General features: G+C 42.2%; 1 protein-coding gene across 3 annotated transcripts; it reads right to left on the reverse strand.

Annotated features, from left to right (window-relative positions):
• Positions 1 to 430: 430 nt before the first annotated feature.
• On the reverse strand, positions 431 to 4,080 carry serpinh1b (serpin peptidase inhibitor, clade H (heat shock protein 47), member 1b). Of its 3 annotated transcripts, XM_055028927.1 has the most exons (8): positions 3,950 to 4,080; positions 3,532 to 3,563; positions 2,565 to 2,708; positions 2,264 to 2,456; positions 1,879 to 2,149; positions 1,694 to 1,792; positions 1,373 to 1,605; positions 431 to 1,286 (listed from the first exon to the last, which is right to left on the reverse strand). In XM_055028927.1, exons 3-8 carry the CDS (start codon positions 2,681 to 2,683, stop codon positions 984 to 986), a joined length of 1,218 nt encoding a protein of 405 aa, XP_054884902.1. In that variant the 5' UTR covers positions 2,684 to 2,708; positions 3,532 to 3,563; positions 3,950 to 4,080; the 3' UTR covers positions 431 to 983. The 3 variants fall into 3 exon arrangements, with proteins under 3 accessions (XP_054884902.1, XP_054884901.1, XP_054884903.1); XM_055028926.1 differs by having other exon boundaries at positions 2,565 to 3,563; XM_055028928.1 differs by lacking the exon at positions 3,532 to 3,563 and having other exon boundaries at positions 3,950 to 4,078.
• Between the last annotated feature and the right edge of the window lie 20,558 nt (positions 4,081 to 24,638).

Below are 24,638 nucleotides of genomic sequence, written 5' to 3' on the forward strand. Positions count from 1 at the left end.
CACTGCCACAATCCCATTTTGTCTTTGCTTGAACTCCCTGTGAGAAATTTGCCCAATCACCATGAGAGTCCTGCACTCCACTTCATATTATTTGCAGTGCATGCATGTCTCTCCTCTCTCTGGGACTTTCCCACAGAGTTCCCAGTGAGTGTGGTGTTGGAGGTAGGAGTGGTTAGAAAGAAGTCTATGTAGCCATGGTAGATTAGCTGGGCAAGAAGAGAGAGTCGTCATTGTTAAACCTCTGCATTCCAGACTAGAGAGGAATGTTTGACCTTTAGCCGACTGGAAAGATTGTTATCTCACATTTGGTGCATGAATGCACACCGTGACTACACTTCACAAAAAAAGAACAAAAAAAAAAATGGTGCTCAGTGAGGAATTCAAAAATCAGAACACACCCGCCAAATCTTTTTTGCTTTTGTTTTATTGAAAAAAAAAAAAAAAAAAAACACCAACAAATTAATATATAGTCACACTATTCCAACAGCTTCTTGTGGAAATACCTACAATGACACGATGACTGGGTATTGCTGGAAAATGATCATGAATACAGCACCATATATGGCCACCTTTCAGTGCAAGATGGCGGCAAAATAAAGAAATGAATGACAACTGCAAATCAAAAGTTGTGCAAAGATCTTTTTTTTTTCTTTAAACATTAAAGATAATGCAAGAAAAAGCACAGGGAACGTGGTAACACCATCAGTGGCAAAACAGGTTTGGAAATTTGAAAATAAAAATCGTCACACTTAATATAAGTATGTTGCCTTTTTTAGCCAACTGATGCTGATCATTGTGTGTTTTGCCATCCTAAGCTCAAAGTGTCAAAAATTGTACTTAGATATCCAGTCCACAGATTGTGTATTGGAATGTGCTCTTGAGGTAACAATCATGCCAATAAAAACACATCCACACACTCATACATACAGTTTCCTGACAGAAATTCACAAATATTAAATCTAACATGATTCACAACCCTATCATTATAGCTCATCACGCATTTTATCCCCTTTGGGTCTAACAACTCTGCCGATGTACAGGATAGAGTTGGTCTTGTTGTCTTTCACCAGGAAGATGAAGGGGTGGTCTACATAGAAGAGCCTAGGGTTCTTCAGCTTGTCTGTGCCGAAGATGCTTGTGTCATAAGGGTTTCCGTCCACGTCCAGCTCCAGGGCAGAAGCATGGAAGACGTTAGAGAGGTAGAGGTCCTTCTTCCCTGAGATGTTCGAGAGGTCTGCTTTGGATTTGTCCACCGCTTCAGTGAGGCCCAACTCAGCTAAATATTTCTACAGGAAGAAAAGACAACTGCTTAAGACTCTATTGATTGCTTATTATATAACCATATGACTCAAATACCGACTGAAACATTTACCTGAAGGTTGTGACTGACTTCCAATGAGATCTTGGGAAGGGAAAGTGCCACGGCCCTGTTCTCCATCTTGCCCAGCCATGTGTCTACCTGCTTCTTCGTCAGCAGTTTCTCCAGTCGATCCAGGGGCTCCAGATGGTAGGGCATGATAAGGATCATGGAGGCCTCCTTTTTGCCCAGAGGCATGTTCAGGATGTAGAGATTGTTCTCTTTGTCCTCATAGAAGTCATAGAGACCTGGAAGAAGACATCAGACATCTTATCAAATGTGAGGATACAGCTGGAAAGACATAACAAGATCACAAGCAGAGATGGCAATGCTCACCTGTGCGATGCATCATAGGAACTCCAACAGTGAAGGAGCGGGTAACCAGAAAACCACGGTTGTCAACCATCTTTTCATGGAATCTCTCATCCCAGTGAGCTGTGGGTTAAAAAGAAAATCTGTTTCACTCCTGGGTAGGGTTTAGATGGAATCTGCTACCATGCCCTAACACTGTGTGCACTTACGCTTGAAAAACATGGCGTTGACAATCATGGCTCCGTCTGGGTTCTGCACGTCCTTGGTGATCTCCGGCAGCTTGCCGTCCGTTGACTTAGCTGCCCACTCATTGATGGAGTTCACTGCGCTCCGCTTGTCCCTGAAGTTGATTTTTGAGTGGTCATAGTTGTAATGCTTCTTGCTGGTCTTCACAAAGTCATCGGCGAAGGAGACAGAGCTGGGGCCGTAGAGGCGGTTGTTGATCTTCCAGGTGGAGTTTCGGGTCTTTTGATTACTCACCTGGTAAAATGCAAAACGTGAACTCTTAATGCAAAAGTTTAGAGACTCTGCCCTCAAACACAACCTCATTTTGACTACGAGAAGTTAAAATTTGTGATTCTGTGCACTGTTTACCTCAGAGAGGAGCTCTGACAGGCCTGCATGCAGGTGCTCGTCCTTGAGTTTGTCAGCACTGAGGACAGTTTTCACCTGGGAGGCAGTGGAGGCCTTACCACCGAGGGCAACCAGCCCCAGAGAGGACGCCACAACAACAGGAGAAACAACAATGTTCTCTGTATTTTTGTCCTGAGCCATCTTGTGGTACAAGCTGGATTAAAAGAACAGAAAAACACATTAATTGCATTTTCTAAGAAAATGGCAAAGCAGCAATTTTGCTAATTTGTCTTGCGCCCTCATGTTGAATCATATAGCTAACCTGAAGGCCAAGTTGGCACTGTTGTCAGCTAGTGTGTTAGCATGGCTGCTCAGCTTCTTGTCTTCTGCAGAGGCCACGAAGGCCAGCAAACAGAGAAGGACAGCTCTGGTCATCCACATCCTGTTTTACTTTGAGTGTGACAAACTGCAAGCAACAGAAGAAACAAGGAGAAGGTTAAAGGTAACCAAATGTAAGTTAGAAAACACATTTGATATCACACTAAATTTCACAATTTCACTATTTTTTTAATGCTCTGATTCTTCAGAGCATTAAAATAAGATTGAACTGGGCTCTTGGTTCGTAAGGGAGCTCTGCTTACAATTCCAACAAGAAAAAAAACTGATCAAAGTTAGTCTATCTGCTAAAACTGTGAAATGTGTGAAGTCGATGTGTTGGAATACTTGTGGAACCTATCGATAACAAGTTTTACTGTGAAATGTTGTATTCCAATAACAAGAAAATCATGAAAACTGTTGAGAAACCTGAAAAATGAGCAGGAAGCAATTAAGCTTCAGTGGAAAATTTGCACTTTGGAGTGAGGGAGGAAACTGGCGGCAGGGCTGGTTCAGCCCACAGAGAAGCTCTGGAAAGTCTCCAGACAGAAGCAGCTATGATCGGTGCCACGTCAGCAGCAATGAGGGGTTCAGCTGGAGCGGCGGCCCCTTAGAGTCATGTTTCTCTTTGATTGAAGGGTGAAATATGATGCCTCGCACTTTTCTGGATGAACTACAATTAATGCAAACTGGTATGCCGTCGGTTAAATAAATAAATTACTTTTTCAGTTACCAAAGTCTGCGATTCTTTCACAGCTTCCTTCTCTGCTTTCCTCATTCTATCAGATACATAGCCTGAAGGTTTGAATAACCAGCTGCACTGGCATCCTGTTTCTTTTTACAGAGAGATGTTTTCTGCATCTCTATGGTTTCACATTTATGGCATAACATAAATTAACTTCACTTATGGATACCTTGAGATGTTTTCATGTCTGCGATTTTCATTCTGAAAGACAAAAGGTTTATGACGTAATCTCCACAAAGTAAAAAGTGGGACTTTTTCAGGCTCTTAGACAAACTGTGTTGATATGCATGCTTCATTTCTGCTCCCAATTAATTTGTCTGTGACTTGATTTTTTTAATCAGAAATACACATTTTCTAGACTTCATTTCATCGAAACACTTTCATGTGCATAATTTGGTTAAATGTGAAAATATTGCATCATCATTTTCGGACAGATCGCATGAAAATATTAAGTTTTAAAGAGAGCAAACAGCTGAAAAGTAGGACAAACCCACTGCTGTACCGTTAACCCAGGAAGACAAAGAAGTCGATTCACTGTCCATATTTCTTCCCTGTAAACAAACATGGTTATATTTTTTGATTCTCACCTGGCACAGATTCGCAGGGTCTCTCCGATCAGGTGTGTCCGGTGGGTAGCATAAAGGCACGACTCTCCTCGGCTCTATATATCCTTAGAGAGAATTTTCTGGAAGATGGGAAAGGGATATTCAAATAAGGATGTCTATGTTTGCTCAGGAAGTTAGGACTGGGACGTCCCCCCCACTGAAATCACAGGGTGGATCTAGAGAGCTGGAAGGACTGAAGTTAACTCTCCTGCACTGGTCTGGGATCAGCTTTGAAAAACTTTTTCCAAAGATATCTGTGGACACAAAGTGGATAGCTGCTGATCTGTCGGTACTAATGCAATGTGATGACTCAATATTTCATCCTGATTTCATCACTGGGTGAAATTGTGAGAAAAAAGAAAGATTGGACAATTTTCTCCTGAATCAATTAAGCCTATTTTTTACATGTATACATGTGTGATATTAATTCAAGCCAACCGAGTATCATTCCTGAACAATCCCTCTTTGTAGACATACACAGGAAGTTTCTGAATTGGCACATTGTTTTTTAGATCAAAGGGGAGAAAAAGTTGGAATTTTATTGCAATTATTTACTTATTTCTCTCTGGTTTCAAATGGAAATTTCTAGAACTTCAAAAGTTTCATTCAGTTGCATATACCCCTCTGGGAAGCTCCAAAGACTTCAAGTCCAGCCCCCACCCCCACACTGCCACGTCTCTCCATCCTGGCTGCTGGCTGCAGGATGGGGGAGCAAATGGAGCAGCAGGCTGACGTGTCCTAAACCTGAGCCCCCATTTTTCATTGCATGCAACAAAACTTTTATGCAAAATGTGTTTTTATCTTCTAATTTTATGTGTTATCTCAGTATTTATATCTACCTAAAGTGTGACATAGAATCTTGCCACAGTGTTTTGTTCCTAATGTGTTTCATTCAACTAAAAAAAGGTTTAAATATCAATCTAATGCAAAAAGAAACTTTGCACAGGCAACTTAAAATAATGTTCAAGTATTTTAATCACTGACACAAATGTTACCAATTTGCAAATCCTCTGGATCTTCTTCTTCTTCTTTTTTTTTTTTTTTTTTTTTTTACAGTTTTTGCAAATGGTCTGGACATGCCAGTTGATGTCAGTGGGGTTTTTTTTTCTTTCTCCTTTATAGTGATGTGTCTGGGGAGGTTCCAGAACATTCTGCAAAAGTTAGGGGAAGAAAATCGTCCCAGAGACAAGCTAAAAAAAAAAATCAGCCAGCATTGATTTTTTTTCACAAGAGATCTTACAGTACTTGGCATGGATAGGCGATTTAACAAATGAGCCCCCCTTAAACTAATCACCTCCCCTAATATAAATAGACACAGCACCCCCACCTGTGTGAGGAATGTGGCAGAAAAAGGGTCACAGTTTGTACTAAAATTTCTCAGCTTACAGAGTGAAGGTAACACTTGTAATTTCAACTTCTTTGTGGACTGGATTTCTTTGGTGGTGTGGAGTGTCTTGTGAGAAACAAACACACATAACGATAAAAGAAAATGTACATGTTATTAATAGTTCAAATATATTAATACTAGAAATATGACACATTCCTCAAAGGAAAACCTCAACTCAGAAGTCAAAGGCTTGCAGACGTTTAGGTTTTAAGGAAAATCTTCCTGTTGTAGGGAGAATTTTCCAAACAAAATGTTTGGAAATGTTTTAGCAAAACATCCTTATGGTGAAGGTCATTCTCTGGGTCACTATAACCACTGTCATTTGAATGAATGGTTCACATATATATGTCTGTGGGAGAGTAACAACGTTTCTAGACCTACTTTGAGCCATCAATGTCAAACCTCTGACATACATAGTTTATATGATGTATGCAACATTTCTCTTTGAAACGTGCACTTTTTTTCAGAGGCAGAGGTTTATTGATGGTAGGAAAAGTCAGGCACGTGTCCTGCACGTTTTTCGGGAGTAGGGAGGAGCTACTTCTTACATAACTCCAAGAAAGAAATGCTGTTTGGAGAGAGGAGCTCATGCAACATCTGGGCGTCGTTGCTCTATCCTCATTGCAAGGATCAGGAACTTTCTAAATGCTGGTTTTGATGTGATACTGAAAAACAGACATATTTAGGAAAGTAAATGTATTTCTCAAAGTTCACGAGTTTTGATTCAGACCTCCTTTAAGCTTGTTCATTGTGTTTGAACTTCCTGTGGAGGACAAGAAGGATGTGGTGGTTAAAAACAATCAGGAGTTACAGAAAGGCTTTGTAGACTCTTTCCTTCCTTCTTCTCTTTTCCATATATGTTAGTCTATGACTTCCTGTGTATGAGCCATAGACAGTAAATGTATTTCACCAAAACCTCAATCCAGAGCTCTTTTAGAAAAGTGATGAAAGTTGTATGATTTTTGTTTATTTTTACATATTGTAAATGCTTAAAAAGTTAATGCAAAACATTCCATCTAGGAAGAGGAGCATAGCTGCCCAAACAGGCACCACAGACCAATAGGACAGAGGCATTGCAGCTCAGCAGGGTGATGAAACTTCTGAAGTGGCATGTCTGGACAAACTTCATCAATGAGCAGCTTCATCAGTTTACAAACACAGTTATGGTAGGGAACCTTGGTGAGTCTTTAAAAAACGCAGAACATTTTAAAATAAGGAGGTAGTGCTTCCCTGGTTTCATTGAACTCTGCAACTGTGACTAATTAATTATGGATTTTATTTTTAAGTCTGCAACCATTTGAAGTGTTGGAATTAATAAAAGTGACTGCAATAAAAGTGTTTTTTTATTCCAGATTTTAATTAGCATGCACATGACACAAAGCATAAAGTGAGTGTCTGAGTTGAATTGACTTTTAGTTTCCTACCTGGCAGTGATTAATTCTCTCCAGAGCTTTTGTTTAAATATTCACAACTAGAACATGTTCTGTGTATAACTAGCACAGTAACAACCTTCTATCCTTCAGAGTATCAATCATTTGCTGGATTGGTTCATAGTGTAACATTCAGCTCTGTGAAACTGAAGTCAGTAAATAACAAGAACTTTTTGGTGTTTGCATACATGATACCTCTGCAAGGAGAATCATTAGACATTTGACATGTTCAACGATGCCAAATTATAGTTGATGCTAAAGTGTGTTTTTAATTTAGCTTGAGTTCTTATGCTTTACAGCTCTACTTAATGCAATCATCAGTTTACAGGCTTCTGCAGGAGGGTAAATTGAGTTTATCCACAAGAACACATCATGTAAGTCGTGATGATGTCACTGTTCACTTTTGGTAGAAATTAACTTATTTTTCCAAAACATGGCCATTTAAGACATAACTTTGCAGCAAAGATGTGTAAAATAAATCCCATTCATAAAAGGTTGTAAGTTAAAAGAGTCTTTTTTGCCACAGTTCTAGTTGTTTGAAACGTTTCAAATATTGCTTTGAGAGTACATATTGCAAGCTTTGTGGGGATTAATATTATTTTGCAGCTATGTCCTCATTTATAAACTTGCACTGTCTAAAACTAAGGATGACACAAATACCTTGATATTTGACACGACTGTATCATGTCAACTTTTATCTGTATTTTTATCTGCTTTCACAGTAAAAAATATAATGTGATACACAACACTGCTGAGAAAACTGCCAGTTCTTTGTGTATAGTGACCAAGGGTCAATAAAATATATAGTAAACAGACTGTGTTGAGAAGAAATACTACAACAATCAACCTTTGGGAAAAAAAAGTAAGTAGACACTGAGATATCTTTATTCAGTGGCTTTAAACAATGCATAACAGGATTTCAAAACATGAACGAATTGTTTATGGTTAGTTTATTTGTGGCTGACCCATTTTCAGTTCCTTTGAGTGTATTCCTAAAGTCAGGCAAAAGCTATTGAAAACTGTAAGGCAGTACAACCCCGCCCCCTGGTGGGAGAGATTTGACAATATCTTCACCAAGGCAAGTTATCAAAGTCATGTGCTGCATTATCCATGCAAAATCCATCTGCATCCCCTAACAAAGTGTGAATAAGCTCATCATTTATGCATTAGCCTTTAATTTGTCCATTTTATCAAGGTGATTTTATCAAACTTGAGCAAACTTGCTATTGGAAAAACAAACTGGCTTGAGCTGAAAATTAACAACCACTAGGTGACGCAAAAAGCAGTGGGATGAATCCCACCCCTTACAAGCATGGAGGTTTTGTTATCTTAGGGATAAAATAATGTCTAATTTTTCACCATACAATAAAATGTAAATTAAGTTAAAGATATTATTTTCAAAATTATTTTATATGGTTAAATTAGGGTTTTTCAGTTATTGATAAGATTCTCAGCCTATTCAGGTGGAATTACCTCAAGGCAGACACTCTAAAGGACACTGCATAATGCATAATGTTTGATCTACTGATGGAGACCAAGCATGAGACCACATTCCCTAAGAGTCTGATTAGACTGATTAGACTTTTTTGTTGGGTGAGAAGAAGCCATTGAAGAAAGAAAGCCATTGGAAGCCCTTTTTCTTTTTTAAGATGAGCATAAACTATGCAAGAACACAAAAGAGATGTGGAGGAAAATAATCTCCTGAGATGAATTCCAAATTATACTTTTTAGCCTCCGTGCAAAAAAATAATGTGTGATGGAAAACTACCAGTCTGATCCATTCTGTATACTTGATTGGCAGAATGAACAGGAGGAGCAGCATCACACAGAGGGGTGACTGACAGTGCTAGGACCCACCTTCTGGATCTGATTGGCTGCTTATAGCACTAGGAAAAGGCAAAGGTGCTCCATTCGTTTTGCAAATTATTTGTCTCATACCATGCTGTCATGACATAGTTTCATCAAATATGTAAAAACAATTCTTTTTTTTAAGTTACATGCTGCATCTGTAAGGGTGAGACTACTTTTGTAGAGTAATGTGTGATTTTTCAATTTGCAAAACTCTGACTGAAAGTTTGGCATCCAAAGGTTCCAGTCAATGCCTTTAGAAGAAGAACATCTTCTAAAGGATAGCTTTACCTCATTTTAATCCTCAGGACATCTGTGGAGTCAAAAGATGCAATTCTTTCCTATGTTTTCCCCCCAAGGATACATTCCTGCTTTTCTATCTTCTGCCTCCTTTCTGATAGCAGCAGGCGTAAGCTCTTTGCCTAGTTCTGTTGTGTTATGCTGCCTAACCTGCTGGGAGGACCCCTGCTGGCCATGCCACCACCTTCCTGTCTGTGGATGCTGTTTGGCATTTTGAAATGGGTGGAGTTCAAAACAAAGCAAAGCAGCTGGAGCCACTGAGTAATGCCAGCCTGTAGGGAGAGGAGCAGGGAGGCCCGGGTCAGCCACATCAAATAGGGATATGTCACAGGAAGTCCACCTGAGAGGAACATTTCCCCTGCTCCCCTGCATGTAAATGCACCTGTAGAGACAATGTCAAGGTGTGTGTGTGTCTGAATTTATCTGACACACAATTGACAATAATTATAGGGTAGCAAACTGATTAGGTGTTGTTTGATGATTTGGCACCACTATGATTATGACAAGGGTTTAAAATTAGTGTAAGCAAATCAGACATGCACATCTCCTGTATCTTTTCTTCTTCACAGAGTCAACAGAAATAATTAGCTTGATAAAATCAGGCACTACAAATTCTTACATTTCAGTAGCTATAACTAGCCTTTTGGTTTCCTTGGTGATGTAAAATATGACTTGCTATGTCAAGTCAAGTCCTATAAAAAGAAAATTGGAAGGCTGACAAACTAAGTATTTGAATTAAAATAAATGATTCTACATATAAGTGCTGGATATTATCTTATTATCTTGGTACCAATTTGGTGAAAGCTGAGAGAGGGAGCAGGTTTAGTTGTCTAAATTGTGAATAAATCCTGCTCAAACACAAAGATAAGAATATTCTTCTTCAACATTTATTTAACCAGGATAAAACTGCTTGAGATCAGAAACTTATTTTACAAGAGTGGCCTGATAACAATACAGTTAAACAGTTAGTCACAAGAACCCATTATAAAATAAACATCATTAAATTTGTTTTCATCCATCCAACCATCCATCCATTTTCTGTATTCGCTTGTTCCTAGTGGGATCGGGAGATGCTAATCACTAAGAAATTCATGTGGAGATGTGCAAGAAGCCTTCTGCCTCCAACAGATGCTGATCTGCATAGCATTACCACTGCACTTAGTTTTTTCTTGGAGATGAATGTGAAAGGTTTTCTGTGATTCAACAGATCAATATATTTTTTTGAAGTTTTATATGTGTCTCTATCTGCAAATGAACACTTTCACTAACAATACACATGCCATTCTCCTAACTGATCAGCACAATACTCTCTTCTTTCCTGAATATTTTTTCATTGCTGGCTGAGAAACCATATCCACAATAAAGGGGGAAATGACTGCTTATAAGAGAGGCCATCCCAAATATTTAACCTTCAGCTTCTGGTAGAGCTTTTGGACAACAGTGTAAATTTCAAGACCAAATGGGGAACAAATTTTCCTGTTGGCTAAAGAACAACATGTCTTTCAGTTGCTTTTAAAGTACTGTTAATCCAAGAGCCAATAGCAAAGTATCTGCAATTCCTTCTTCAATCCACAGAATATGTATTTATTTTTTTCTATTTTACTGAAAAATGTTCAATATAATCCATCAGTACAGTGGAACTAACAGAACAGAGAGGAGTTGATACATGTATCTTTTAACGACTGCTGACATTACAAGATATCTCTGATTCTAACAGCAGGTGGTGTAGCTGCTACAAAAATCAATCCATCTGTCTTTCTTCATGAGCAATCCAGTGCACCTCAGGAGGACGGAAAACTCTGACTGGTCAAAAGCATCTGCAACTTTAATTTCTTTCCTCAGTACACTGAGCAATGAATATTGATGCAGTATTAAGAGAGTACTTTTATTTCATGGACATTTCCAGAAAGGATTAATCTGTCTTCTATAGTGACATTTAAATGGGTTACTTGGAATTTCGCTTTGAGCAGACACAGGAACAAAAAGTTTGATTTTCTTCATAAGCTGATGATTAAGAATATGAACACAATTATGGAAAAACAATTATCAACACTTTTAACTCTAGATTTAAGATGTGTCTCCTGGCTGCACAGCAGAACAAAAGTGAGAGAAGTCTGGCAGAAAGAGTGTTGTCTTGCCAAAAGAACTTAAGACCTACTGGGTCTCATTGCAGGAAGAATATTTATTGGTACAACGCAAATAAAATCTCTTCATTAGATATGTTCATATGCCACATATGCATGCTGTAATAGGTGCTGGCTTTTTCTCATCTTTGAATGTGCACTGAACCTATTCTGCGTTTATCAGAAAAAAATCTGAAACATTAGCTTTCTAAATTATCTACTACCTGTCTGATTATCTTGCTTGATCTCAAATAGCTGTGTAGCATTTTGCCACTCAGTTCATTTGAAGTGCCAAAAGGTTTCCAGTTAAACTCTGCACAAAGATGCAAGCTAAAATGTTACTCAACTTGTATCATAAAAACGTTGTTCATGTAGTATTCTCAGGGGCACATCCAGAGTATATTCATTCTTTTCCTTTCGGCAGTAAAATCTTTCCAGCCTTCTTTAAATTTCTCCTGTAATTTTAGCAGTCATGATTGTGGAAACATTTTTATTAACAGCTTTTCTGCAAGACATAATGGACACTAAGGAAAAAGATTATTGCTGAACTGAGTTTGGCAAAAATGTGTGAATGCCTTACAGATGCTACTTTTACACACAATATGGACACCTTCAGCTGCCCACAACTCATTTTATATTAGAATATTAATCGATTATGAAAACTTTTTTTGTGTTTACTTATGTCTTTTGTAAATAATAATAATAATAAAAATATATATAAAAAATGATGTTTTCTACAAAAAAATAAATATGTTCAGATAACTTTTTTTAAAAAGAATGCTGATCCAATTACAATTTGTTTAATTTCTCCAATTATCCTTAATATTTTCAAAACCGTAGGTGCATTTCTCAAAACAATTCATACAAACAGCAAAACATCATGGCTCTGCAAAAAATATTTTCCTGACAAGATAATCTGGAAATGGGAGATACCAGTTAGTCACTGGAGTTACTGATACAGTGCTTTGCAAAAGTATGAGGAACCCTTTAGCCTTTTCACATTTTTGTCACACTATGACTGTAAACTTCAGCATTGATAGTTGGCATTTCAAATGATCCCCAAATCCCCAAATAAAATTGTTTGCAACCCTTTGCATACACAAGTCACCTAAAAATAGTCATCAAAGTCTCTTTGAAAAACTTTTTTTATTGCCACTTGGCTGAGTGTGAGTTGACTTTTTACGGCCTCTTCTCTGTTTTATGAAAGTTTTAAATGTTCGTTATGTATGGCGTAGTTTTATTTCTTTTGTTTATCTAACTTTCAAATGGCACTTTGGACAAACTTGTTGTTTTTAAATGGGCTTTATAAATAAATTGGATTTGGATCTGTGTATAAACTGAGCTCAGTATAAATCCATGTCTAAGTGCATTCATGTGTTATAATGGCCAAATCAAAGTCCAGACTTGAGAGTCTGTGATATGACTTGAAAATTGGTAATCACAGTTGTTTACCATACAATCTGACTGAGCTAGAACTGAATCGCAAATAACAATTTCCTAAGATTTCTACTCTTAATATGCAAAGTTGTTGAGATGTACTCCCATTTTCTTGCAGCCTGTATGATGACAGGAAGTGTACACACACACACCCCCACACACCTACATACACACACACACACACACACACACACACACACACACACACACATCCCTTCCATAGGCTGCCACCTTATCGTGGTGGGGGGGTTTGCGTGTCCCAGTGATCCTAGGAGTTCTGCTGCCCAGTGCAGACGGGTTCTAGGTGAGGGACCAGACCAAGTGCAGCCCAAAGATCCCTTATGATGATACGACCGTTGGAAACAGGGGTTGTTCTCTCCGTACATGAGGTCCCACCCTGGAGCCACCCTGGCCTTGGGCTGGGGCACGCTGGGGAGCCCCTGGTGGCTGGTGGTGGTATGACAATAAAAACCCTTGAAATCCTGAACTATATCAACAATATGTGCACCAAGCAATACATACACTTAGCATGCCACAGATAAATGCTTTTAATCTGGTTAAGAATAATAATGATTGTACTGTCAATAAATGACGTCTAATCGATGTTCTTAGTGACCAGAGGAACAATAAAGCCTTAATCAGCCCAGAGGTTCAAACTGGTGAAACATGAGGATGGAGGCTCTCTATTAAAACATTCCTCACCATCTTCCATGTTCTTTCAGCAAACAGTTGAGACAGAGCTGGTTTTGGTTCCACCACTATTGATCTGCTGCTTTAGTCGCCAATGAAAGTTTTCTTAAAAGTCTGTCAGTCTGCAGATCATGTGACCAAACTAGAAAACACACTGGAAATATAGATTACAGCATTCTTTGTTTTACCTGGCAGCCATCTTGGTAGGCAGTTGCTATGACAACAATAAACAAGCCACAACAATACCGGAACATTACAAACTTTGTTTACGTCTATTTATGATACATTTTCTTTCCCACTATCGTTTTCTATCTGGCCCCAAATGGAAATGAGTCGGATGCTCCTGATATACGGGATAAAAACAAGTGAATCAGGAATTACTCTTGTTTTCAAGGTAAAGAATAAAGAGTAGGATAATTGGTGGTGGAATGATGTCACTCCACCACCAAAGGGAGATTATGTGATGTCACAGCTGATGCCATCAGTGATGTCATCAACTGGAGAATTGTATGTGACACAATTCTGCAAATTGGTCATTGCTTGCAATACCCCTGACTTGTTCAGACGCTCGCAAAGCTCTTTAAGGAAGTTTTCCAAACGACAATTTTAGCGAAAGCATTAGGAGAAAAAATGTCTCATCGTTCACCGAGATTCAACTTTGAACTGATTGGACCCCATGGGAGAAGGGAAGCCCAGCAGAACCACCAAGGCGGGTTCCCTCCTGTGCAGCCCAATGCCTCCCATGAGGAAATCGGAAGGCTGAGCTCCCTCCTGGAGATGGAGAGAGCTGGAAGGTATGAAGACCACCAGCGACTGGCCCACCTGGAGGCAGAGCTGGAGCAAGAGAGAGAGAAGAGTAAGGGCCTCCAGGAAGAAATGGAGGCACTTCAGACTTCGTACAAGGAGCTGAGCTCCAAGTACGAAGCTGAAGTTGCTCTGGTGAGGAGAGGAAAAGCCTGTAATAGAAGCCATCAAGAGAAGTCAGAGGAGGACCTGGCCATTCTCCGGAACATCAAAGCCGAGAACGCCGTCCTCCTGGAAGAGACCAGAAAAGAGATCAACATCCTGCAGGAGAAGGTCAGCAGCTCCCAGGATGACTTGCAGAAGGCTGACGGGTTGTACAAAGAGCTCCACTGCCGGTACGAGACAGACATCATCCATCTGCAGCAGCAGAATGAATCGTACCGGCAGAGGATAAAGCAACAGACAATAGCCCTTTCTAACAGAGAGCAGCTTCTCCAGGAAAGAACGTTTTGTGCCCTAAAACAGCAAGTTAGAAAACTGCAGCAGCAGATCAAACAGGAGAGAGAAAGTTATCAACAGAAATCCGAGGAGGACGAGGCTATGCTCGACACCATCAGAGCAGAGAACGCCGTCCTCCTGGAAAAGACCAGAAAAGAGGTTAAGATCCTGCGAGAGAAGGTCAGCAGCGCCCAGGATGATTTGCAGAAGGCTGACGGTAGGTACAAAGATCTCAGCTGCAGATACGAGACGGACATCACTGCTTTGATACAACTAACAGAGCAGTACCAACAGCAGGTGACTTGTCTGCAAAATGACTTGGAGAGAGCCAGACAGGATCTGTCTGGCTCTTACCAAGTCATTTCTGACCTGCTGAGAAAAGAGAAGTATGGTTCCCAAGAGAAGGAGGTAAGTTCTCTAATCAAACTCGACCTGGTCCAAGTTTCCAGCCAAGAGGTTTCTTTCGAGGAGGAGCTTTCTGGAGGACCTTGTTCCACGGACCAAGAATCCACGGAGGAGATCCCTGGCGAATCTGGCATGGAAGAGTTGGATAATCCACACACTGACACCATGCAGGAGGGTGAGAAGAAAAAGCCTAAATTTTCAATCTGGAAAAAAATTTGTAACACTCTGCGACTGAAGAAGTAAAAAAAAAAAAGAGTGAAAACATTTAGAGAAGGAGCAAGACATGCAAGAGAGACTGAGGACTGGAATCAGACGCAGGAAGGTTGTAGCGTCTGCGTTCGGGGCGCCATGCGACGCTCCGATAGCAGGACGTTTACAGCAGCTACGTTTTTCCCCAAATTTGATCCCTTCCCTACCCAATTGAAAAAACGTGGGCAGCACGGTGGCGCAGCGGTTAGCGCTGCGTCTTCGCAGAGACCCTCTGTGTGGAGTTTGCATGGTCTCCCCGTGTTTGCGTGGGTTTTCCCCGGGCGCTCCGGTTCCCCCCACATCTCCTAAAACATGCAGGTCAGGTCAGTTGGTCGCTGCAAATCGCCCCCAAAAAGAAACTCCCAACACATTTTATTGTGTTTTATTGCTAAACTTGTCAAAATTAGGTTTTATTTAGGACGTGACTGAAAGGTTTTGTTTGTCAACCTGCGTTTGATTCCCAGTCCTGGGGAATCTGCTGCATGTCTTTCCCTTCTCTCTCCTCCCAATTTCCAAATAATTGGGAGGGGCCTAAAAACTTAATTAGAGCCTAAAAAACTTAATTAGACCCTAAAAAACTGAAACATTGACTTTATCTCACAAATGGACCCAAAAAAAATCTACTTTCTTTCTCTCTCTCCCACAAAATTAACAGATTACTTAACACACACACACACCCTCACAAGCATAACCAAGCCTTCCCCACCCAATTGAAAAAACGTGGGCAGCACGGTGGCGCAGCGGTTAGCGCTGCGTCTTCACAGAGACCCTCTGTGTGGAGTTTGCATGGTCTCCTCGTGTTTGCGTGGGTTTTCCCCGGGCGATCCGGTTCCCCCCACATCTCCTAAAACATGCAGGTCAGGTCAGTTGGTCGCTGCAAATCGCCCCCAAAAAGAAACTTCCTTAACACACACACACACACACACACCCACACACACACACCCCCTCCATGGGCTGCCACCTTATCGTGGTGGGGGGTTTGCGTGTCCCAGTGATCCTAGGAGTTCTGCTGCCCAGTGCAGACGGGTTCTAGGTGAGGGACCAGACCAAGTGCAGCCCAAAGATCCCTTATGATGATACGACCGTTGGAAACAGGGGTTGTTCTCTCCGTACATGAGGTCCCACCCTGGAGCCACCCTGGCCTGGGGCTGGGGCACGCTGGGGAGCCCCTGGTGGCCGGTGGTGGTATGACAATAAAAACCCTTGAATCCCTGAACTATATCAACAATATGTGCACCAAGCAATACATACACTTAGCATGCCACAGATAAATGCTTTTAATCTGGTTAAGAATAATAATGATTGTACTGTCAATAAATGACGTCTAATTGATGTTCTTAGTGACCAGAGGAACAATAAGGCCTTAATTGTTCCTCTGGAACAATTAAGGCCTTACAATCAGAGTACAATCAGAAGTGGTTGTACAACCACTTCTGAATTGTACAATAAGGCCTTAATTGTTCCTCTGGTCACTAAGAGGTTCAAACTGGGCTGATTAAAACATTAAAACATTCCTCACCATCTTCCATGTTCTTTCAGCAAACAGTTGAGACAGAGCTGGTTTTGGTTCTACCACTATTGACCTGCTGCTTTACCCACCATTGAAAGTTTTCTTAAAAGTCTGTCAGTCTGCAGATCATGTGACCAAACTAGAAAACACACTGGAAATATAGATTACAGCATTCTTTGTTTTACCTGGCAGCCATCTTGGTAGGCAGTTGCTATGACAACAATAAACAAGCCACAACAATACCGGAACATTACAAACTTTGTTTACGTCTATTTATGATACATTTTCTTTCCCGCTATCGTTTTCTATCTGGCCCCAAATGGAAATGAGTCGGATGCTCCTGATATACGGGATAAAAACAAGTGAATCAGGAATTATTCTTGTTTTCAAGGTAAAGAATAAAGAGTAGGATAATTGGTGGTGGAATGATGTCACTCCACCACCAAAGGGAGATTATGTGATGTCACAGCTGATGCCATCAGTGATGTCATCAACTGGAGAATTGTATGTGACACAATTCTGCAAATTGGTCATTGCTTGCAATACCCCTGACTTGTTCAGACGCTCGCAAAGCTCTTTAAGGAAGTTTTCCAAACGACAATTTTAGCGAAAGCATTAGGAGAAAAAATGTCTCATCGTTCACCGAGATTCAACTTTGAACTGATTGGACCCCATGGGAGAAGGGAAGCCCAGCAGAACCACCAAGGCGGGTTCCCTCCTGTGCAGCCCAATGCCTCCCATGAGGAAATCGGAAGGCTGAGCTCCCTCCTGGAGATGGAGAGAGCTGGAAGGTATGAAGACCACCAGCGACTGGCCCACCTGGAGGCAGAGCTGGAGCAAGAGAGAGAGAAGAGTAAGGGCCTCCAGGAAGAAATGGAGGCACTTCAGACTTCGTACAAGGAGCTGAGCTCCAAGTACGAAGCTGAAGTTGCTCTGGTGAGGAGAGGAAAAGCCTGTAATAGAAGCCATCAAGAGAAGTCAGAGGAGGACCTGGCCATTCTCCGGAACATCAAAGCCGAGAACGCCGTCCTCCTGGAAGAGACCAGAAAAGAGATCAACATCCTGCAGGAGAAGGTCAGCAGCTCCCAGGATGACTTGCAGAAGGCTGACGGGTTGTACAAAGAGCTCCACTGCCGGTACGAGACAGACATCATCCATCTGCAGCAGCAGAATGAATCGTACCGGCAGAGGATAAAACAACAGACAATAGCCCTTTCTAACAGAGAGCAGCTTCTCCAAGAAAGAACGTTTTGTGCCCTAAAACAGCAAGTTAGAAAACTGCAGCAGCAGATCAAACAGGAGAGAGAAAGTTATCAACAGAAATCCAAGGAGGACGAGGCTATGCTCGACACCATCAGAGCAGAGAACGCCGTCCTCCTGGAAAAGACCAGAAAAGAGGTTAAGATCCTGCGAGAGAAGGTCAGCAGCGCCCAGGATGATTTGCAGAAGGCTGACGGTAGGTACAAAGATCTCAGCTGCAGATACGAGACGGACATCACTGCTTTGATACAACTAACAGAGCAGTACCAACAGCAGGTGACTTGTCTGCAAAATGACTTGGAGAGAGCCAGACAGGATCTGTCTGGCTCTTTCCAAGTCATTTCTGACCTGCTGAGACAACAGAAGGATGGTTCCCAAGAGAAGGAGGTAAGTTCTCTAATCCAACTCGACCTGGTCCAAGTTTTCAGCCAAGAGGTTTCTTTGGAGGAGGCACTTTCTGGAGGACCTTGTTCCACGGACCAAGAATCCACGGAGGAGATCCCTGGCGAACCTGGCATGGAAGAGTTGGATAATCCACACACTGACACCATGCAGGAGGGTGAGAAGAAAAAGCCTAAATTTTCAATCTGGAAAAAAATTTGTAACACTCTGCGACTGAAGAAGTGAAAAAAAAACAAAAGAGTGAAAACATTTAGAGAAGAAGCAAGACATGCAAGAGAGACTGAGGACTGGAATCAGACGCAGGAAGGTTGTAGCGTCTGCGTTCGGGGCGCCATGCGACGCTCCGATAGCAGGACGTTTACAGCAGCTACGTTTTTCCCCAAATTTGATCCCTTCCCTACCCAATTGAAAAAACGTGGGCAGCACGGTGGCGCAGCGGTTAGCGCTGCGTCTTCGCAGAGACCCTCTGTGTGGAGTTTGCATGGTCTCCCCGTGTTTGCGTGGGTTTTCCCCGGGCGCTCCGGTTCCCCCCATCTCCTAAAACATGCAGGTCAGGTCAGTTGGTCGCTGCAAATCGCCCCCAAAAAGAAACTCCCAACACATTTTATTGTGTTTTATTGCTAAACTTGTCAAAATTAGGTTTTATTTAGGACGTGACTGAAAGGTTTTGTTTGTCAACCTGCGTTTGATTCCCAGTCCTGGGGAATCTGCTGCATGTCTTTCCCTTCTCTCTCCTCCCAATTTCCAAATAATTGGGAGGGGCCTAAAAACTTAATTAGAGCCTAAAAAACTTAATTAGACCCTAAAAAACTGAAACATTGACTTTATCTCACAAATGGACCCAAAAAAAAATCAACTTTCTTTCTCTCTCTCCCACAAAATTAACAGATTACTTAACACACACACACCCTCACAAGCATAACCAAGCCTTCCCCAACCAAATTGAAAAAACGTGGGCAGCACGGTGGCGCAGCGGTTAGCGCTGCGTCTTCACAGAGACCCTCTGTGTGGAGTTTGCATGGTCTCCTCGTGTTTGCGTGGGTTTTCCCCGGGCGATCCGGTTCCCCCCACATCTCCTAAAACATGCAGGTCAGGTCAGTTGGTCGCTGCAAATCGCCCCCAAAAAGAAACTTCCTTAACACACACACACACACACACACCCACACACACACACCCCCTCCATGGGCTGCCACCTTATCGTGGTGGGGGGGTTTGCGTGTCCCAGTGATCCTAGGAGTTCTGCTGCCCAGTGCAGACGGGTTCTAGGTGAGGGACCAGACCAAGTGCAGCCCAAAGATCCCTTATGATGATACGACCGTTGGAAACAGGGGTTGTTCTCTCCGTACATGAGGTCCCACCCTGGAGCCACCCTGGCCTGGGGCTGGGGCACGCTGGGGAGCCCCTGGTGGCCGGTGGTGGTATGACAATAAAAACCCTTGAATCCCTGAACTATATCAACAATATGTGCACCAAGCAATACATACACTTAGCATGCCACAGATAAATGCTTTTAATCTGGTTAAGAATAATAATGATTGTACTGTCAATAAATGACGTCTAATTGATGTTCTTAGTGACCAGAGGAACAATAAGGCCTTAATTGTTCCTCTGGAACAATTAAGGCCTTACAATCAGAGTACAATCAGAAGTGGTTGTACAACCACTTCTGAATTGTACAATAAGGCCTTAATTGTTCCTCTGGTCACTAAGAGGTTCAAACTGGGCTGATTAAAACATTAAAACATTCCTCACCATCTTCCATGTTCTTTCAGCAAACAGTTGAGACAGAGCTGGTTTTGGTTCCACCACTGTTGACCTGCTGCTTTACCCACCATTGAAAGTTTTCTTAAAAGTCTGTCAGTCTGCAGATCATGTGACCAAACTAGAAAACACACTGGAAATATAGATTACAGCATTCTTTGTTTTACCTGGCAGCCATCTTGGTAGGCAGTTGCTATGACAACAATAAACAAGCCACAACAATACCGGAACATTACAAACTTTGTTTACGTCTATTTATGATACATTTTCTTTCCCGCTATCGTTTTCTATCTGGCCCCAAATGGAAATGAGTCGGATGCTCCTGATATACGGGATAAAAACAAGTGAATCAGGAATTATTCTTGTTTTCAAGGTAAAGAATAAAGAGTAGGATAATTGGTGGTGGAATGATGTCACTCCACCACCAAAGGGAGATTATGTGATGTCACAGCTGATGCCATCAGTGATGTCATCAACTGGAGAATTGTATGTGACACAATTCTGCAAATTTGCCATTGCTTGCAATACCCCTGACTTGTTCAGACGCTCGCAAAGCTCTTTAAGGAAGTTTTCCAAACGACAATTTTAGCGAAAGCATTAGGAGAAAAAATGTCTCATCGTTCACCGAGATTCAACTTTGAACTGATTGGACCCCACGGGAGAAGGGAAGCCCAGCAGAACCACCAAGGCGGGTTCCCTCCCGTGCAGCCCAATGCCTCCCATGAGGAAATCGGTAGGCTGAGCTCCCTCCTGGAGATGGAGAGAGCTGGAAGGTATGAAGACCGCCAGCGACTGGCCCACCTGGAGGCAGAGCTGGAGCGAGAGAGAGAGAAGAGTAAGGGCCTCCAGGAAGAAATGGAGGCACTTCAGACTTCGTACAAGGAGCTGAGCTCCAAGTACGAAGCTGAAGTTGCTCTGGTGAGGAGAGGAAAAGCCTGTAATAGAAGCCATCAAGAGAAGTCAGAGGAGGACCTGGCCATTCTCCGGAACATCAAAGCCGAGAACGCCGTCCTCCTGGAAGAGACCAGAAAAGATTAACATCCTGCAGGAGAAGGTCAGCAGCTCCCAGGATGACTTGCAGAAGGCTGACGGGTTGTACAAAGAGCTCCACTGCCGGTACGAGACAGACATCATCCATCTGCAGCAGCAGAATGAATCGTACCGGCAGAGGATAAAACAACAGACAATAGCCCTTTCTAACAGAGAGCAGCTTCTCCAGGAAAGAACGTTTTGTGCCCTAAAACAGCAAGTTAGAAAACTGCAGCAGCAGATCAAACAGGAGAGAGAAAGTTATCAACAGAAATCCAAGGAGGACGAGGCTATGCTCGACACCATCAGAGCAGAGAACGCCGTCCTCCTGGAAAAGACCAGAAAAGAGGTTAAGATCCTGCGAGAGAAGGTCAGCAACGCCCAGGATGATTTGCAGAAGGATGACGGTAGGTACAAAGATCTCAGCTGCAGATACGAGACGGACATCACTGCTTTGATACAACTAACAGAGCAGTACCAACAGCAGGTGACTTGTCTGCAAAATGACTTGGAGAGAGCCAGACAGGATCTGTCTGGCTCTTACCAAGTCATTTCTGACCTGCTGAGAAAAGAGAAGGATGGTTCCCAAGAGAAGGAGGTAAGTTCTCTAATCCAACTCGACCTGGTCCAAGTTTCCAGCCAAGAGGTTTTTTTGGAGGAGGAGCTTTCTGGAGGACCTTGTTCCACGGACCAAGAATCCACAGAGGAGATCCCTGGCGAATCTGGCATGGAAGTTGGATAATCCACACACTGACACCATGCAGGAGGGTGAGAAGAAAAAGCCTAAATTTTCAATCTGGAAAAAAATTTGTAACACTCTGCGACTGAAGAAGTAAAAAAAACAAAAGAGTGAAAACATTTAGAGAAGGAGCAAGACATGCAAGAGAGACTGAGGACTGGAATCAGACGCAGGAAGGTTGTAGCGTCTGCGTTCGGGGCGCCATGCGACGCTCCGACAGCAGGACGTTTACAGCAGCTACGTTTTTCCCCAAATTTGATCCCTTCCCCACCCAATTGAAAAAACGTGGGCAGCACGGTGGCGCAGCGGTTAGCGCTGCGTCTTCACAGAGACCCTCTGTGTGGAGTTTGCATGGTCTCCCCGTGTTTGCGTGGGTTTTCCCCGGGCGCTCCGGTTCCCCCCACATCTCCTAAAACATGCAGGTCAGGTCAGTTGGTCGCTGCAAATCGCCCCCAAAAAGAAACTCCCAACACATTTTATTGTGTTTTATTGCTAAACTTGTCAAAATTAGGTTTTATTTAGGACGTGACTGAAAGGTTTTGTTTGTCAACCTGCGTTTGATTCCCAGTCCTGGGGAATCTGCTGCATGTCTTTCCCTTCTCTCTCCTCCCAATTTCCAAATAATTGGGAGGGGCCTAAAAACTTAATTAGAGCCTAAAAAACTTAATTAGACCCTAAAAAACTGAAACATTGACTTTATCTCACAAATGGACCCAAAAAAAAATCAACTTTCTCTCTCTCTCCCACAAAATTAACAGATTACTTAACACACACACACCCTCACAAGCATAACCAAGCCTTCCCAAACCAATTGAAAAACGTGGGCAGCACGGTGGCGCAGCGGTTAGCGCTGCGTCGTCACAGAGACCCTCTGTGTGGAGTTTGCATGGTCTCCTCGTGTTTGCGTGGGTTTTCCCCGGGCGCTCCGGTTCCCCCCACATCTCCTAAAACATGCAGGTCAGGTCAGTTGGTCGCTGCAAATCGCCCCCAAAAAGAAACTTACTTAACATACACACACACACACCCTCCATGGGCTGCCACCTTATCGTGGTGGGGGGTTTGCGTGTCCCAGTGATCCTAGGAGTTCTGCTGCCCAGTACAGACGGGTTCTAGGTGAGGGACCAGACCAAGTGCAGCCCAAAGATCCCTTATGATGATACGACCGTTGGAAACAGGGGTTGTTCTCTCCGTACATGAGGTCCCACCCTGGAGCCACCCTGGCCTGGGGCTGGGGCACGCTGGGGAGCCCCTGGTGGCCGGTGGTGGTATGACAATAAAAACCCTTGAATCCCTGAACTATATCAACAATATGTGCACCAAGCAATACATACACTTAGCATTCCACAGATAAATGCTTTTAATCTGGTTAAGAATAATAATGATTGTACTGTCAATAAATGACTTCTAATTGATGTTCTTAGTGACCAGAGGAACAATAAGGCCTTAATTGTTCCTGTGGAACAATTAAGGCCTTACAATCAGAGTACAATCAGAAGTGGTTGTACAACCACTTCTGATTGTACAATAAGGCCTTAATTGTTCCTCTGGTCACTAAGAGGTTCAAACTGGGCTGATTAAAACATTAAAACATTCCTCACCATCTTCCATGTTCTTTCAGCAAACAGTTGAGACAGAGCTGGTTTTGGTTCCACCACTGTTGACCTGCTGCTTTACCCACCATTGAAAGTTTTCTTAAAAGTCTGTCAGTCAGAACTCTGGAAGGCTGCGCTAGAGAATATTCACAAGTGTTCTGCCAACTCTAGACATTGTCTTTTTCAATTTAAAATTATTCACAGGCTTCATTACTGTAAGGTGATGAAGCGCTCCGGGCGCTCCGGTTCCCCCCACATCTCCTAAAACATGCAGGTCAGGTCAGTTGGTCGCTGCAAATCGCCCCCAAAAAGAAACTCCCAACACATTTTACTGTGTTTTATTGCTAATCTTGTCAAAATTAGGTTTTATTTAGGACGTGACTGAAAGGTTTTGTTTGTCAACCTGCGTTTGACTCCCAGTCCTGGGGAATCTGCTGCATGTCTTTCCCTTCTCTCTCCTCCCAATTTCCGAATAATTGGGAGGGGCCTAAAAAACTTAATTAGAGCCTAAAAAACTTTATTAGACCCTTAAAAACTGAAACATTGACTTTATCTCACAAATGGACCCAAAAAAAATCAACTTTATTTCTCTCTCTCCCACAGTTGGTCGCTGCAAATCGCCCCCAAAAAGAAACTTCCTTAACACACACGCACACACACACACACGCACAGACACACACACACCCACACACACACACACACACACACACACACACACACACACACACACACACACACACCACACACCACACATACATGCATATGTTCCATACATACATGTTTCACCCATTACACCTGAACCCAAACTTGGAAGTAATGACAAGTGGAATTCTATACATTAACTATGTTACACATACACAAAAAGTTCAAGGAGTAAAAATATTTTTTCCAGGCACTAATTTAACCATAATCCGTATGACAAGTGATGGAAAAATAATCACTTACTATCAAACTATAACAATCAGAGGAAACGCTAGCAGTATGTCAAACAACCCTTCGATCCTGGAAGATTAACGCGATCAAATGTGTTGCATTCAAAACCATCAGATTTTTGACTAACTAACTCATGTCAACTTATTTTAACCGTTCGGACGTTGTATTTTTTTTTTCTTCATTTATTTAGGAACTGTGTTGGCGATGAAAATGAACAGATATGTATTTTTGAGCGAGTTTAAACTAATCTAAACAGCAACATTTCCGTTCTCTTAATCAACTGAACGTGCGCGTTCGCACAGCGGCCTGATTGTCGTGCATGTTACACGCGCCG

The sequence above is a fragment of the Poeciliopsis prolifica genome, unplaced genomic scaffold, assembly GCF_027474105.1.
Source record: "Poeciliopsis prolifica strain line A6 unplaced genomic scaffold, Auburn_PproV2 SCAFFOLD004, whole genome shotgun sequence".
NCBI lineage: Eukaryota > Metazoa > Chordata > Actinopteri > Cyprinodontiformes > Poeciliidae > Poeciliopsis > Poeciliopsis prolifica.

Excerpts from the sequence above, each read along its gene's own strand:
- serpinh1b (XM_055028927.1), bottom strand. The coding sequence starts at position 2,683 with ATGTGGATGACCAGAGCTGTCCTTCTCTGTTTGCTGGCCTTCGTGGCC. Across the intron at positions 1,606-1,693 it reads TCCTATGATGCATCGCACAG|GTCTCTATGACTTCTATGAG; the intron begins GTGAGCATTGCC and ends GTCTTCTTCCAG. Across the intron at positions 1,287-1,372 it reads AAGTCAGTCACAACCTTCAG|AAATATTTAGCTGAGTTGGG; the intron begins GTAAATGTTTCA and ends TTCTTCCTGTAG.